This window comes from Leucopleurus acutus (genome assembly GCF_964270905.1).
Source record: "Leucopleurus acutus genome assembly, chromosome: 14".
Taxonomy (NCBI): domain Eukaryota; kingdom Metazoa; phylum Chordata; class Mammalia; order Artiodactyla; family Delphinidae; genus Leucopleurus; species Leucopleurus acutus.
This window is the reverse complement of record NC_139156.1, coordinates 53,380,459-53,394,206: the sequence shown is the minus strand read 5'-3', so window position 1 is coordinate 53,394,206 and position 13,748 is coordinate 53,380,459. Positions and strand designations below refer to the sequence as shown.

General features: G+C 47.0%; 1 protein-coding gene across 1 annotated transcript in view; it reads left to right on the top strand.

The window, feature by feature from the left end:
• Nucleotides 1–5,846: 5,846 nt before the first annotated feature.
• Nucleotides 5,847–13,748, top strand: part of TSPAN14 (tetraspanin 14) — a 28,424-nt gene continuing 20,522 nt past the window's right edge. The window contains exon 1 of the mRNA XM_082855220.1: nucleotides 5,847–5,939. Coding sequence (XP_082711346.1) covers nucleotides 5,859–5,939 — 81 coding nt within the window. The 5' untranslated portion in view covers nucleotides 5,847–5,858. The remainder of the gene's footprint in view (nucleotides 5,940–13,748) is intronic.

Sequence of the window (13,748 nt, the reverse complement as noted above, 5' to 3'; positions counted from 1 at the left end):
TGCACACTTCTGAATTGTCCAAGTATTTTACAGTTGAGCGTGTGCTACTTTTAAAATTAAATAAAGTGGTGGGAGGAAGAGGGAAGAGGAAGTAATCTTACAAGTTAATATTATCCCAAAGTAGACGAGCCCTGTTTACTTTGCCTACAGAGGTCATCACACTTGGGGGGCCAGCATCCTCCACCAGCAGTGGCCTCTGTTTATTTTTTTAAATTTTATTTTTTATAAATGTATTTATTTATTTATTTTTGGCTGCGTTGGGTCTTTGTTGCTGCGTGCCAGCTTTCTCTAGTTGCGGCGAGTGGGGGCTACTCATCGTTGCGGTGCACAGGCTTCTCATTGCGGTGGCTTCTCTTGTTGCGGAGCACAGGCTCTAGGCACGTGGGCTTCAGTAGTTGTGGCGCGCAGGCTCAGTAGTTGTGGTGCACGGACTTAGTTGCTCCACGGCATGTGGGATCTTCCCGGACCAGGGCTCTCCCCTGCATTGGCAGGCGGATTCTTAACCCCTGCACCACCAGGGAAGACCCTCAGTTTATATTTTTAATACAAAGGTGGTAATGGTAAGTGCGATGATGAAAACCTTTTTAGAAAATCACTTGTATGTCTACCAACCCATGAAACCATTTTCACGCTTTTAGTTTCCACTTTGACCTTTGACCACATGCTTACAAATTGTTTCATAATTGCAAACCAGCATGTTTAGATTTCATACTTAACTCATATTGTTTTTCTTCTTTTGGTTTCTTTCCTTGAGGCAAATTCTGAGTCATGAGTTTACTGGATTAAGGGTCTGACTTTTTTTTTTTTGAATTTGAATGTCTGTATCTGTATTGCTTACCAAAGAGTTAGTAACAGTTTACTCCCATGCCAGCAGGGTATGCATGCACTAGCCTCACCGTGGCTTGCCAGCAATAGTGGTGGTGATTTTGTTAAACTAAAAAGTGTAAAACACTATCTGCGGGTTGCCTTTAAGTTTCATTTCCAGTGACTATGAATATTTTTCCATTTATGAATTGTATTGTCCTTCCATTTCAGTATAACGCCCATATCCTTTGTCTATTTGTCTAAAACTAGGATCTTTTGTTAAGTATGAATTTTTTGGTTTTTTTTGACATAGAAAATAAACTCATGTTCACCAAAGGGGAAAGGGGGTGGGGGACGGATAAATTAGGAGTTCGGGATTAGCAGATACAAACTAGTACATATAAAATAGACAAACAAAAGGTCCTACTGTATAGCACAGGGAACTATATTCAGTATCCTGCAATAAGCCATAATGGAAAATATCCTGCAATAAACCATAATGGAAAATTACCTTGCTGTGCAGCAGAAACTAACACAACTTTGTAAATTGACTAAAGTATGAATTTTTATATGTTGCAGATAGTATTTACCCTTTGTCATAATAGCTGCAGCTGCAGGTAGCTTATCATTTGTGTTTCCTTTTTAATTTTAATGTTACTTTTAATTGTATGGAAATTTAAAAACTTACCTGTTTTATATTGATATTTTTGTACTTTTGATTGTGTTTTCCTGTTGGCTCAAAAGTGAAGGAGATTGGTGCGTGTGTGTGTGTGTGTGTGTGTGTGTGTACATGTAGCCTTTAATATTTAGATTGGTTTTAGTGTGTTATTCAGTTCCTCTCTGATCGCAAACGAGCTATCTCAACACTTAAAATAATTCTGACTTTCCCCCTTGTTTTAAGAAGTTGATGTTTTGACAAACACATGCCTCCTATTTGCCACATAAATGCTTTATTCTGTTTTGATAACTTTTGGAGTTGAGATAGTTTGTGGACTTGGAATTAAATTTTTCTGATAATTGTTTTCTATGCAAAAAACACAAAATAGCTTTTGGAGATTCTTCTCAATTGTGGTGGTTATTAGTATTTGTGAAAAGTTTATTCATCTTCTGTTAGGAGGCAAAGTTCTTAGTCTGTGTATGTATTTTAGGGTAAATGGTCTTGGTGTTAATTGGTTAGCTGGTAGAGAGCTGAGTTCTGCCTTCCTCTGACGTGACTAGGGTTACCAAAGAAGGTGAGAAGTCAGGGACCACAGTCACTCTGGAGTCACTTTGGCTAACTTTTGGGTCAGATCTGGTTTTGGTTTCAGCGCCGCTGTCCTCATCGCCTTCTGTTCTTTGGTCCTTGGTAAATTTCGGGTAACACCTCAGGCTGGTGTCTGCGGAGCACTCCACAGTCTTTTCTCCTTCACTGAGGTTCTGAAGCTGCCAAGCCAGACCTCAGATGCTCATTGGCTTCATTCCCCTCCAAACCCAAGGCCCTGCGTTGGAGGATATGGCTTAGGCTAGGATCCAAACAGGTCTAACTGTTACCTCCTTCCATTTAAATTCTGGGACTTGCCTGTGTGGAGACCTGGATCTTCTGGCTGAAGTGCAGGACCTGCTTCGCCACCTCCTGGTCCCAGAACAGAGCGAGCAGGTCAGGAGTGAGAGGCAGCCTTTCCTCCCTGCTCCTTAGGTGAAGTATGGGCTGGGGTCACTCTCCTCACCTCCTGGTTCGTTGAGTGCCTTCTCTTCCCATGGGGAGGAGGAATAAACAAGTGGGTGAAGAAAGACTAAACGGTTTCCTGTCAACAGTTTCCTCTTCTGTGGGTTGGAATGGGGAAATAAATGTCATTGAGACACCCTGCTCCAAGACCTCATAAGGTTATTTTGGTCCAACGCAAATGGCACAGTCCTCATGTGAGTGCTCTGGCGGGGGAGGGGGGTGGCAGGCATGTAAGGGGACATATCTGAGTGTGACACATCATCTGATGGATGATTAGGGTGTTTCTTTCTGATCATTCCCTGGCATGGACCGGGCTGGTATAGTTTCGAGTGTTTAAGTTACCAGGGAGTGAGGGCTTGGGGTTTACGTCATGGTTGTTGAGATTCTCCGGGTGTGGGTTCGGACCCTGACATCTGTGAAAGCAGAGTTATTTCCTGGTTGTGAGTCTTTGTTGGGGTGAGACCCTGGGAGCCCAGTGGAGGAGAGGGGAGCAGATGGTGAGAAAAGCAGCCCGCTGCAGAGAATCCACATTCCAGAGCACAGGCTCCCTGCAGCCTGTGTGCCAAGGAGATCCCTGTGGCCTTTCCATGTTCTCCCTGCTTACCTGGCTGGAGCTGAAGGAGACCAGGGATCTCCACACGGAGAGTCCCTGTGTCACCTCAGGGTCATCGTTTTTCAGAGGCCCTGGGCAAGCGGGTAGGGGTGAGGTCTGCAGTGCTGTGGAAAGCATACAGGCCAGTACTAATTAGCTGGCTTCTTTGTGGAGCCAAGACCAGGAGAAAGAAGGGAACCTGGCTTTGTTTACTGCTTCAGAGCTCTGGGGAGAGTTCTTTACTATGCTTAGGTTAAATGATGTCCAAGGAGCGCCCTCTTGGATTCCTGAACATTCGGGTACCATGCCTGAGCAGCCCTCCCCAGTCTCTGGGGCCCAGTTCCATGGAGGGCACGGCCATCCACTTTCTGGCTTCTTTAGGATGCACAGATGGGGAGGTGCATTTGGCCTTCCAAGGAGCAGGATTGTCTTGTCCATACAAAGAACGGGGTTTCTACCACTTAAACATTTTTCTGCCTCATAGGTCATTTCCAGCCAAGCTGGCTGTTCTCTGTCTTAAACTTACTTGAGTTTTAGATTAAAAAAATTTTTCCTGTGTGGATTAATTCACTCATCTGCAGCTAGGAAGACAAACCAGTGCTTTGGGGTTTTGTAATCTGTGAGACACAAGCAGGTGAATTTTGGTTACTTTTAGTTAATTCCTTAGCAGGAGCCATCACTACTGCACTCCCAGTCTCTGTGCTGCAAACACAGCTGACAAGGTCCTTCCACCTTTGCAAGATCCCCAGAGGGACTACAGCCTTCTGTGCCCAAGCTGATACCTCGTCCATTAGGCATGGCAGGAATCACCTGGGGAATTTGTCAAAACTGGAGATTCTTGGCCCCAACCCAGACCTGCTTATCAGAATCTCCAGAAATCTGTGTTTAGAGTAAGTCATTTTGATGCTGCCGGCTGATCTCCTGTGACATTAGGAATCAGTCGTTAAGGCCCCATTTTAGTTGAGGATGCTGAGGCCCTGAGAGGCAGACGCTTGCCCAGGTCAGGTCATGTCGCTGAAGGAAGGAATCTCTGCCTGAGAGCTCCTTTTCCTCTCCCTGCAGCCACCCTGTGTGGCCCAGGCTGTGTTCAGGCCTCCTGTGTGTCCTTGTGTCCAGTATTGTCCCTCATTACCTGGGGCTGTGTTCACACGCATTCTCGGAGGGCAGTTTTGTAGAATTGCTGCTCTGCTGGTGGGATGGGGAAGTGGGCATGGGGCTGCTGGGTCACTGCCCCTCCCTGGCTGGGTTTGAGGCCAGGCAGGCCTGCACTCCCAGCTGGGCCTTGACCACGCTCCCATTGCTCCTGGAGGGAGGGGAGCCAGTGGATGGTGGTGTCCAGGCTCTGCCTGTTGGTTCTGCTCTGTGGGAAGGATGGTGGAGCAGTCAGAGCACCCGTTTCCAGAAGGATGTGGTTTTCATGTCCCTGCTTGGCAACACTTTCTCAGAACGTTACAGACCAGTGGCCAGGCCACCGAGGCCACCTTACAGGAAGGGATTTTGCCGTTGCGGGTGGTTTGTCTCCCCACTGCCAGAGTAGCCTTGTTCGTTTTTGCCTTAGGCTCTGGGTTACATCTTGTTCCTCTCCTCACCCTGGGGAGTGGGGCGAATGGGGGGGGGGAGCATTCCCCGTGAGCCTTAGATCCCACCCTGGGGGTCAGCTTGAGGCAGGCACCTGCCTCCTTCCCCACCATTCAGCCACTGTTTGACAGCAGGGGATAATGGAGGAGTTAAGGGTTCACCTAGGTTGCCATTGGGGTTCAAAAAGGAACATAGTAAAGGTGGGCCAGGCCCTCGGAATTCACTCCCCTTTGAGGGCACCCTCGTTTGTGCAGGCTTTGGCTGATGGACACAGATAAAAAAGAGTGGCCCCTCCTTCACCCTGTGCAGTTCAGTGTTCTATAATCCAAGCTTTACTGCAGCCCCAAGAGGCCAAAACAGTGGTCCTGGTAGGTGGGAGGTTAGGCAGAGGAAGGGGCAATGGGGTGAGGGCTGGCTGCTGTGGGCTCACAGGATCTCCCTGCCCGGGCCAGGGTGCTCTGCCTTCCTTACCCTTTGAGGGTGAGCTTGGGAGGTTGTCTCAGAAAATGTTAGTTGAACAAATATGGCTTTTCCTGACTGGTCACTGTTAGGTCACGTCCAGACCTGCCCTTTCATCTCTTCTTCCTAAACGCGGCTCTCAGTGGTCAAGCCCTCATTTCTTCCTTTGGTTCCCTCGACTCCTGGCTGCTCTGCCCCAGGTAGCCGTGGGTGGAAAGAATGTGGACTGTGGGGAACCCCCAACCCCCCACCCCCCCTGCCTTGGTTTAGATCCTGGGCCCTGTTGTTTTTGTCTTGCTGTTGGGCAAGTCACATGACCTTTCTGAACTCCTGTTTCCCCATCAGGAAGTGGGGAAATCAACCCAATGGAGAGATGATGAGATAATGTTTGGGAAGGTTCCCAGCAGAAGTCCTGGTATTTAGAACACACTTTTTAAAAATCACCGTTCTTCATTCTTTCAAAAATTCTCCTCTTATTCTTTTGGCTGTTTATGGAAAGTTGACTTCACCTGATTTTTGTCTAACCTGTAGCTGCCATTGATAGTAAACCCACGTCTGGACTAGTAAAAGAGCACAGGGGACAATTTGGGGATTTCTGGAGCCTGAGTCTGTATCTTGCCTTTGCTCTTTCCTTGGGGAGCAGGTTTTGGGGAGATGTTTCCAAACTGAACCAGGTGTCTCATCACTCCTCCTCTCTCCACAGATCCTGCTTCTCAGAAGATGCACTATTATAGATACTCCAACGCCGAGGTCAGCTGCTGGTACAAGTACCTCCTTTTCAGCTACAACATCGTCTTCTGGGTGAGTGGATGAGAGCAGCCATGTTCCCTGGCGTATTCCTTAATTAGTAAATCATGCTTCTTCATGTTCTTTTGATTTGCCAGAGCCCCGTGAGGCTCTGGGTGAGGTGGCTGACAGTCAGGGTCCTGCCCTCATGAAACCAGTGACAAGTATTGGGTTGACCAAAAAGTTTGTTCAAAAAACTGGAAAATCCAGTTCCGTTCAAAACGGAAAAACCAGAACAAACTTTCTGGCCAACCCAATAAATTATAAAGTAGACCGTCAGGTGCTGTGATGGGGAAGGCCAAGGTGATTGAAGACTAGATTAAGGGGCCCTACCCCAGTCGTGGGGGTTTAGGAAGATGGGGCTCTAACCCAGATGCGTGTCGGTTTCCCTCCATCCACACCCCAGGAATGCCCCAATGAGACATCAGCTGCCAGGTCCTCTGTGCACATTGGACTGTGGGCCAGGCCTTGTCCTGGGCTCTGGGAGGTAAAGGTGGACAAGGGGAGTAAAACCCTGTCCTTGTGGTGCTGGTGTTCAATCAGAAGGGGTATTAGCCTACTGAGCCTCAGAGCAGGGAGGGGGAAGCCGCTTGGCCAGGGTGGTTGGGAAGCACATTCTAAGGAGAGGTGGCTTGTAGGCTGAGACCTGAGTACTAGTGAAGACACAGCTATATGGGGTCTTGGGAAGAAAGCTCCAGGTAGGGAGAGCAGCATGTGCAGAGGTCCTGAGGCAGGAATGAACTTGGCATGTGCAAGAAGCAAAAAGAAGGGCATGTGGCTGGAGCTGAGTGAGTACAGGGCACAGGGGACACAGGTGAGGACGCGGGCATGAAGAAGCCAGGTCATGCAGGACTGTATGGTTCCCAGTAAGTAGCTGGAATTCTACTTCTGTCAGTAACTCTTGGTAGGTTATAAGTTGGATGGTATCATCTGATTTTGGAGTGATTCTGCAGAGTGAAGGCATGGATGGTGGTCCCATGTTCTGAGATGGGCATTTGGGGCAGAAGGGTTTGAATGGTCTCTTAGCCAGCCACATGGACATGTCAGTGTCCCGTACCAGTGGCCATCCTGGAGATGAAAGTCTTGGCCACCATCAGAGGAAGGGGTGACCAGATCATCGAAGGAGAGTGTATTGACTGAGGAGAGGAGGGGTCTGAATATTGAGGTGGGGATGCTAGAGATGGGGTTGAGGAGGAAAGTCCTCCAAAGTTGGCTGTGAGTGAGTGAGTGGCCTGAGGTAAAAGGAAGACCAGGAGATTTTGTGTCGTGGAAGCCTTGAGAGGAACCCCTTCATGTAGAGAGAAGTAGGATGAGGACAGAAAATTGACATTGGCTTTGACAAGGTGGAGGGTATGACCTTGACCAGAACTGCTGGGGATGGAAACCCACCTGGAGTTGGTCCAGGAGCCCATGGGACATGAGAAAGTGGAGACCAGTGACTCATGACAGTTCTTTCAAGGACTCTTGCCTTAAAGAGGAGCAATTGGGTACTGGCTGGAACTGGTCAAGGGGTTAAGGGAGATATCAGAGCATGTCAGTGGCATTGGTCCAGGGGGAGGCAGACATTGATTCTGTGCAGGAGAGCACGGTGACATGACCGTGCACAGAGGGTTTTAAAACCTCATTTAATACAAGCGTCGAGTCTGCAGCTAGTGTCTGGGTGGGGCCTGATGGAGAAGGAGGGACAGGATAAGTGGTCATGATGCCACATTTGCCTCTACTGAGGATTTTGGCATTTCCTATTTGGACTGGAACTTTTGACATCGAGGCTGACTTACCAGGATCTCTCAGCCTTTCACCCTTGTTTTTCCAGCATCACCCCCTGATGATTTATCTCAAAGTTTGGGGGGTTTTCTGTCCTGGAGAAGTAGGGTGGGATTCAGTGGCTTGGCCATTCGCCGCAGGACTTTTCTGGTGCCCAGACAACCTTTCACCAGCAGCCTCATTATTGCCCCTGAGGTAGGGCAGTGCTGGACATTTGAGGTGGTTCCTGTGGGCCCCTCCTAATGGGAGGACTGTGGTTGCCCCTTCCCTGAGATGTGTGGCTTCTCAGACCTGCATTGCTCCCTGTCTGGAGGAGAGCCTTCTGGCCTCACCTGGAGTCCCCAGCCCCCAGCCAGGTGCACAGTTGAGGGCCACCTGGCTTAGGCAGGTGGTTTGACACTTTAGACACTTTGTCCATCCTCCTGTTGTACCCCTTGCCCGGTGGCCCGCTGTGCTTGCTTGGCCTTACATCCCGACCTCTGACTCTCATCCTGATTTTTGCATCTGGGGTGAAACTCTCCTGCTGCTGCTGTGGCCCAGAGCCCTGGTAATCTCTGTTTCTTCAGAGCGTCTTCGGGATAGATTCTTTGCTCTTGGGAAGCTTTACTAACTTGCCCAATATAATACATTTGCAGCACCAAATTCACATAGCAGAGTTCATGAATCCAGAATTGTAGCAAGTCTGCTTGGTGATTGAAGGGGGCTACAGCGTTATCGGAGTTTTGCAGAATTGGCAGTGTCTGTGGTCGAGAGTTAATCATTTTTCAGTTAGTGTGCACTGGGGCAGAACAGGACAGGACAAACAGGAACAGTCAGGAAAACGAGGCATGAGAGCTCTGTTGGGAAAATGAGAGGGGGAGGCTGCCCGGCCCCTCCCTGCTGGGTTCTAGGCGGCGATTTGCTGTCTTCATCTGCACAGGAGCTGGGAATGTGGAATGAGGCTTGGGAATTGGGGCGCAGAGCCCTTAGGGAAGTGCATGGTGCAGCGGGGGTTCCTGGGTGCCAGTCTGGACTCTCAACCTGAGCTGATTTCTTTGTGAAATACTGCTGTCACCTGCCTGCTGCCTGCCTCAAAGGGTTGTTGAAAATGAATAAGCTGATGTGCCAAGCCCTTACCTCTTCAGAGAAGTTTTCTTCTTTAAATGGAGAAAATACAAAAGTAGAGGAATATAATGAACCCCCCACCCCGGCTGCCATGTTCCCATCAGCTAGCTTCAGAAGTTACCAACTCAGCCTATCATGTTTAATTTATATCTTCCCCCACCTTGGATTATTTTGAAGCAAAGCACAGATGGATCATTTTGCAGAGAGTTTTTGTTTGGTTTCGATGAATTAACAGTGAGAAAGCGGAGCAGAAGGATGACAGCCTTGACGGTGGACTCGGGCTCCTTAGGCAGGTTTGAATATGCAGGAGCAACCTGTTGAATTCTTTGACCAATTCTAGGTGCTGGAACAAGCAGAGGTTTTATTTAACAGTTTGCTCCATCCAGAATTATTTTCACAGTAACGTTCTTTATAGCAAACACCTGTAGCACTCTAACCGTTTTTTTGTGTTTTTTCTTTTTAAGCTGTCTCCTTCCAACTTCAAGGCCGAGATTTTTCCAAGGGACCATTAATAGTTGCTTGAGGCGAGACATGTGGATGCCCGCAGTGTCTGTGTGTGTTCTGAACTGCATGTTTTACTGGGTGTACATGGAGCTGGGCTTCATGGGGATCTTATCACAGGGATGTCAGGAAAATGCTGCCACCACAGCATTTTGAGGGCACTAGCACTTTTTACCCTTTCTCAGTTTTTTAAAATTATTATTATTAGTTTAAAATTTATTTTATTTTATTTATTTTTGGCTGTGTTGGCTCTTCGTTGCTGTGCGCGGGCTTTTCTCTAGTTGCGGCGAGCGGGGGCTACTCTTCGTTGCGGTGTGCAGGCTTCTCATTGCGGTGGCTTCTCTCTTTTCTTTTTATAAATTTATTTCTTTATTTATTTTTGGCTGCATTGGGTCTTCATTGCTGCGCTGGACTTTCTCTACTTGCCACGAGCAGGGGCTACTCTTTGTTGTGGTGTGCGAGCTTCTCATTGTGGTGGCTTCTCTTATTGTGGAGCACGGGCTCTAGGTGCGCGGGCTTCAGTATTTGTGGCTCGTGGGCTCTAGAGCGCAGGTTCAGTAGTTGTGGCACACGGGCTTTAGTTGCTCTGTGGCATGTGGGATCTTCCCGGACCAAGGCTCAAACCCATGTCCCCTGCATTGGCAGGTGGATTCTTAACCACTGCGCCACCAGGGAAGCCTGGTTTTTTAAAATTACAATCATTCCTTGGATGTGTTAGACCTGTTTCTAGGGCAAAATCTCACTTTGACACAGGAAAATGCAAATCAAAACCACAATGAGATATCACTCTCACCCATTAGAATGGGTAGTATTAAAAACCAGAAAAATAACAAATGTTGGTGAAGAAGTAGAGAAACTGGAATCCTTGTGCACTGTTGGTGAGAACGTATAATGGTGCAGATGCTATGAAAAAAAGTATGGCGGTTCCTCAAAAAGTAAAAAATAGAATTACCATATGATGCAGCAGTTCTCCTCTGGGCATATACCTAGAAGAATTGAAAGCAGGATCTTGAATAGATATTTGTGCACCCTTGTTCGTAGCAGCGTTATTCATAATAGCTGAGAGCTAGAAGCAACCCCTGTGTCTACCGAAGGATGAATGGATAAACAAAAAGTGGTCTATACAGGCCATGGAATATTATTCAGCCTTAAAAATGAAGGAAATTCCTACGCATACTACAACATGGGTGAATCTTGAGAACATTATGCTGAATGAAATAAACCAAACACAAAAGGACAAATACTCTATGATTCCACTTATATGAGGTACATAGAGTAGTCTGCTTCAGAGACCCAAAGTAGAATGGTGGGTACTAGGGGCTGGGGGGAGGGGAAAATGGGAAGTTACTGCTTAATGGGGACAGAGTGTCAGTTCTGCAAGATGGAAAGAGTTCTGTGGACGGTGGTGATGGTTTCACAATACTGTGAATGTACTTAATGCCACTGAGCCGTACACTTAAAAATGGTTAAGATGGTAAGTTTTATATTATGTGTACTCTACTATGATTAAAATTCTTAAAAAAATCTCACTTTGACTTGCAGAGGAAAGGAAGCTGGGAGGGGCTTACAGCCTTTGACTTTGTTCATTCTCACCCCACCTGATTCCACAGAGAATTTGAGCTTCCCTGGTTTTGCTGAATGAATCCTCTCGAGGGATGATTCCGATGATGCCTGCAGCTCCCACCACAGACACTGAGTTTAATCTGCAAAGATTCTGATAAAGCCCTTGCCTGGATTTATTTCAGAGGTGGATTAAAAGTGAAAAACGGAGACTGCTTGTAGGCACAGACGACAGAGAGCCCCCCACTCTGCTGTGGACCTTCTCAGTGACAAGGGCAGGTCTGAGCCACAGCTTCCCTGCCTGTAAAATGCGGGAATTCATTGCTGACCCTAATGTGCAGCCTGTTTCTGGGTGAGAAACATGGACATTTGTGCTCTGTGACCAGCATGGCTTGAGGCCCCTTCCTTCGAAGTAACAGATGCCTCCCACGAGTAGGGTGAGCATGTAATTTGTGCTCCAAGTTGGGAAACATTTAAGAATGAAAGAGAGATTATTAAGAATTTTGCCGGAACAACAGATGTGCCCCAGGACTGCCCCAGGCAAACCAGGACAGTCCCTAACCCTAACCCTTCCCGAGAGAGGCAAAGCCAGTCTGATGTGGAAGGACCTAACGGCAGCTCCCTGCCCTTGCTCCCGTTTGTGGCATTTTTGTGGGTGGATGGTCTTAACTCTCTTTGTCTGGCCCTACAATGGGCTGTTGACTCTGGATCATTCTAACCGTTAGAGAATTGCCCTTACTTGAGCTGAACTCTGTCCATGTGATATCAGACCCCAAGGCCTGATCCCTAGGTCTGAGCGCAGATGGTTTCTCTGTTTCCATTTCTTGGTAATTCAATGCAGTCAGAAAGGGAAAGTCTAGTGTTTTAATAACATGTGTAGACTATTTCACTTCCACTGCTGAGAGGTGGTACCTTTTTTCCCTTCCAGTTTTATTTACTAAACTTTTGTAACTGCATGGAAATTCTAGAAGACTACACAAGGCATCCCAACTTGACTGTGTTCCCTCCTTCAGGCTCCATTTTCCTGTCTGCAGTCACACATAGTTTCACATCTTGGTGAGAGTATCCACGTGATCTTGAAGTGTGCGTTTTCGTATCAGCATCACCTAGTGTAGAACATTCCAGGTTGCCGCACAGTCTTCCTGATTGTATTTTTGGAAATTCCTATATTGGACATTTAGGTTGTTTCCAATTTTTCTACTATCCTAGATAAGGAGCGGTCATTAGCTTTTGTAACACAGATTCTTCCCTTTGGGGAAAGGGGAGAAATTATTTGCTGGGATAGATTCCCAGGAGTGAGAGTAAATGAGTCAGAAGGTGTGTCCATCGTTTTGACCGGCCTGACATTTATATAGTCATATTCTCCAGAAGGGCTGCCCCAATTCATAGGAAATAGACCGCCTTATCTTTTGGCTCATAGGGGTGTGTGTTTGTGTATTTTTCCACATTTTGTCTTGCCAAGACAGAGGGCGAGGATTGCTTAATTAGAGACTCCGCTAGAACTAGGAGTTGCTGATCCGTTTAGGGCCTCAGCTCCTGATCTCACTGGCTCAGGCGCACCTGCGGCTGAGACCACCAGGAGGGATTTGCGAGGATGGGCAGTATGGTGCACTGTGATTATTCCCCAGGACATATGATTATTACACACTCACAGGGTGGCGTCAGGTCTAAGTAACTGGTGGTGTGTATAACTCTGCTTCCTTGGCCAGTAAATAGTCAGCGTGGCCCAGTCTGCTGGGGTGATTTGTCATCTATGGGGGAGTACCCTATTCCCATCTTGTTTGTACCTTTTTTTTTTTTTTTTTCCCTAGAAATGCTTTAAAAAAAAATCACTTCCAGGGACTTTCCTGGTGGTCCAGTGGTTAAGAATCCGCCATCCAGTGCAGGGAACGGGGGTTCAATCCCTGGTCAGGGAACTAAGATCCCACATGCCGTAGGGCACCTAAGCCCACACACTGCCACTACTGAGCGTGTGCGCTCTGGAGGTGGCACACAACTAGGGAGCAGCCCGCGCGCTGCAACGAAAAGACCCCACGTGACACAACTAAGACCCGACGCAGCCAAATAAATTAAAAAAAAAATCACTTCTATTGAAGTGTAGATTAAATAGAATAGGCCTCTCGCCTTCTGAGATGGCCCACACTCTGTCTGTGGAGTGTATTTCTCCCAAGGCCATTCTCGCCTTTTGAGACGGACTGCATTCTGACTATGGAATATGTATCTCTATAAATAAATCCACTTCTAATATACATACTGATACATACATACATAGAAAGAAGGAAGGGAGGGAGGAAGGAAGGAAAGAAAGAAGGAAAGAGGAAGGAAGGAAGGATGAACCTGTACCTATTTCAAGTGTTCAGTGCACTGAGCTGGCAGCTGTATCCTCCCTCCCCTCTCATCATGATCGCCACGATGAAGATGTGAAACGTTTCCATCCCTCTAGAAACTGTCCTTATGCCCTTCTGTAGTCACTCCCTCCCCACCCTTCCTCTGGCAACCACTGATTTGCCTCCTGTCACTTATATAAATTAGATTTCACTCTCCGATCTGACTTCCTTTAGTTTAGGTGATGTTTCTCTGTTGTTTTTCTGCTTTTATTTTATTAATTTCTTTAAAAGTTTTTCAAAAATCATATTTTTATATTTAAAAATTGCGGTAAAACATACATAACAAAACTTAGAATTATAACCATTTTTAAGTGCCCAGTTCAGTGGCATTAAGTGCATTCACGGTGTTGTGCAACCGTCACCACCATCCATCTCCAGTCTATTGCGCTGATTTCTGCTCTTTTTATTATTTTCTCTCTTCTACTTATTTTGGGATTATTTTGTTCTTTGTCTGGCTTCTTAAGGCAGAAGATTAGGTCATTGCTTTTAGATCTTTCTTCTTTCCTAT